The 1,790-nt window shown below is 50.3% G+C and overlaps 1 protein-coding gene across 1 annotated transcript; it reads right to left on the bottom strand.

Annotated features, from left to right (window-relative positions):
* Positions 1-203: 203 nt before the first annotated feature.
* Positions 204-1,124, bottom strand: LOC148593289 (olfactory receptor 14A16-like). The gene has a single exon (XM_088531465.1). It carries the CDS (start codon positions 1,122-1,124, stop codon positions 204-206), a length of 921 nt encoding a protein of 306 aa, XP_088387591.1.
* Positions 1,125-1,790: the final 666 nt, after the last annotated feature.

The following is a 1,790-nucleotide window of genomic DNA, read 5'->3' as shown; positions in this document are numbered from 1 at the left end:
CTGGTGAAGGGGGAAGCCTGGCGTCCTGCTTCAACATGGTCCCTGTGGCAAATTCAAAAGAGACATTCCTGCAGAGAAATGTCATGAATCACACTATATATTTTTTCTTTACTGTAATATAAGAGAAAAAAAGCAAGCAAGAAAAAAATGAACAACACTTATCCTTACTGCCAAATCCCCTAGGACAGATCTTGTTGCTGGCACTAGACCCGCTGGATGAGTTTCCTTAGGGCATTCTTGAGCTCGTCGTTCCTCAGGCTGTAGATGAGGGGGTTCAGTGTTGGAGGCACCAGCGAGTACAGAACGGCCACCACCAGATTCACAACTGGGGAGGAGATGGAAGGGGGCTTCAGGTAGGCAAACATGCCAGTGCTGACAAACAAGGAGACCACAGCCAGATGTGGGAGGCACATGGAAAAGGCTTTGTGCCGACCCTGCTCAGAGGGGATCCTCAGCACAGCAGCCAAGATCTGCACGTAGGACACCACAATGAAAATGAAACACCCAAAGCCTAAACAGACACTACTCACAAGAAGCCCAGCTTCCCTGAGGTAGGACTCTGAGCAGGCCAGCCTGAGGATCTGAGGAACCTCACAAAAGAACTGCTCCACCACGTTGCCTTGGCACAGTGGAAGGGAAAATGTGTTCCCAGTTTGCAGGAGAGCAAGGAGAAAACCACAGGTCCAGGCAGCTGCTGCCATTTTGACACAAGCTCTGCTGCCCAGGAGGGTCCCATAGTACAGGGGTCTGCAGATTGCAACGTAGCGGTCATAGGCCATGACTGTGAGGAGAAAAAACTCTGCCGCAAACAAGACTGATAACAGGAAGATCTGTGCAGCACATCCTGAGTAGGAAATGGTCCTGTTGTTCCAAAGGGAAATGCTCATGGATTTGGGGACAGTGGTGGAGATGGAGCCCAGGTCAAGGAGGGAGAGGTTGAGAAGGAAGAAATACATGGGGGTGTGGAGGCGGTGGTCACAGGCTACGGCTGTGATGATGAGGCTGTTGGCCAGGAGGGCAGCCAGGTAGATGGCCAGGAAGAGCGAGAAGTGCAAGAGCTGCAGCTCCCGCCTGTCTGCAAATGCCAAGAGGAGGAACTTGCTGAAGGAGCTGCTGTTGGACATTAGTTCCTTAGGGGTACAGGAGTCCTGTCCAAGGAAGGAAAGAAAGCCAAAAGTTAAAGCAGGCTTTTCTGAGCCAAATGATTTCAGTTTCTCAAGGAACTCCCCACATTTCCTCTCTCCCTTATTTCAGCTCCCTTTCTGGTGCTCCACTTTGAACTGGCTGAGTGTGCCAAGTTCAGCAGGGACTCCTCCCCATAGCTCTGGAGGAGTTATTTCTGCTTTGCTGCGGGTGCAAATAGATGCACTAGTCTTTGAGTGGTATTTGTGGAGAAACCTTGGAATGGCATATTGCATTGCTTGGAATGGACTTAGTCCAAAGACCAAGTGGGAATATTCTCCATTCAGCAGCATGAGAGCTGAATACAGCCCTCACACCAGTTGTATCTGAAGGAGAAAAGCTCTGTGAGGGATTCCCCCCCATCAGTCTTGCCCTCCTCAACAGAGATATTTGTATCTGAGTCTGCCACACCAGATCTCACTCCAACAAGGGAGAACAACAGTCAAAAGGAAACAAGGATAGACCTTACCCTTTCTACATGTCGAGATGTCTAGAAATAGACCCTGTCCTCATGCCTCCTTTAACCCTGCACCCTGCACCCTTATTCCAGGCACTGCAGAGAGAAGGAGTGGCTTTGATGCCCACAAGCTGCAGGAGGTGATGTCCAC

The sequence above is a fragment of the Tinamus guttatus genome, unplaced genomic scaffold (genome assembly GCF_059628265.1).
Source record: "Tinamus guttatus ecotype Peru unplaced genomic scaffold, ASM5962826v1 Tinamus_guttatus_pri_ptg000420l, whole genome shotgun sequence".
Lineage (NCBI taxonomy): Eukaryota > Metazoa > Chordata > Aves > Tinamiformes > Tinamidae > Tinamus > Tinamus guttatus.
This window is presented reverse-complemented; position numbering and strand designations above follow the sequence as displayed.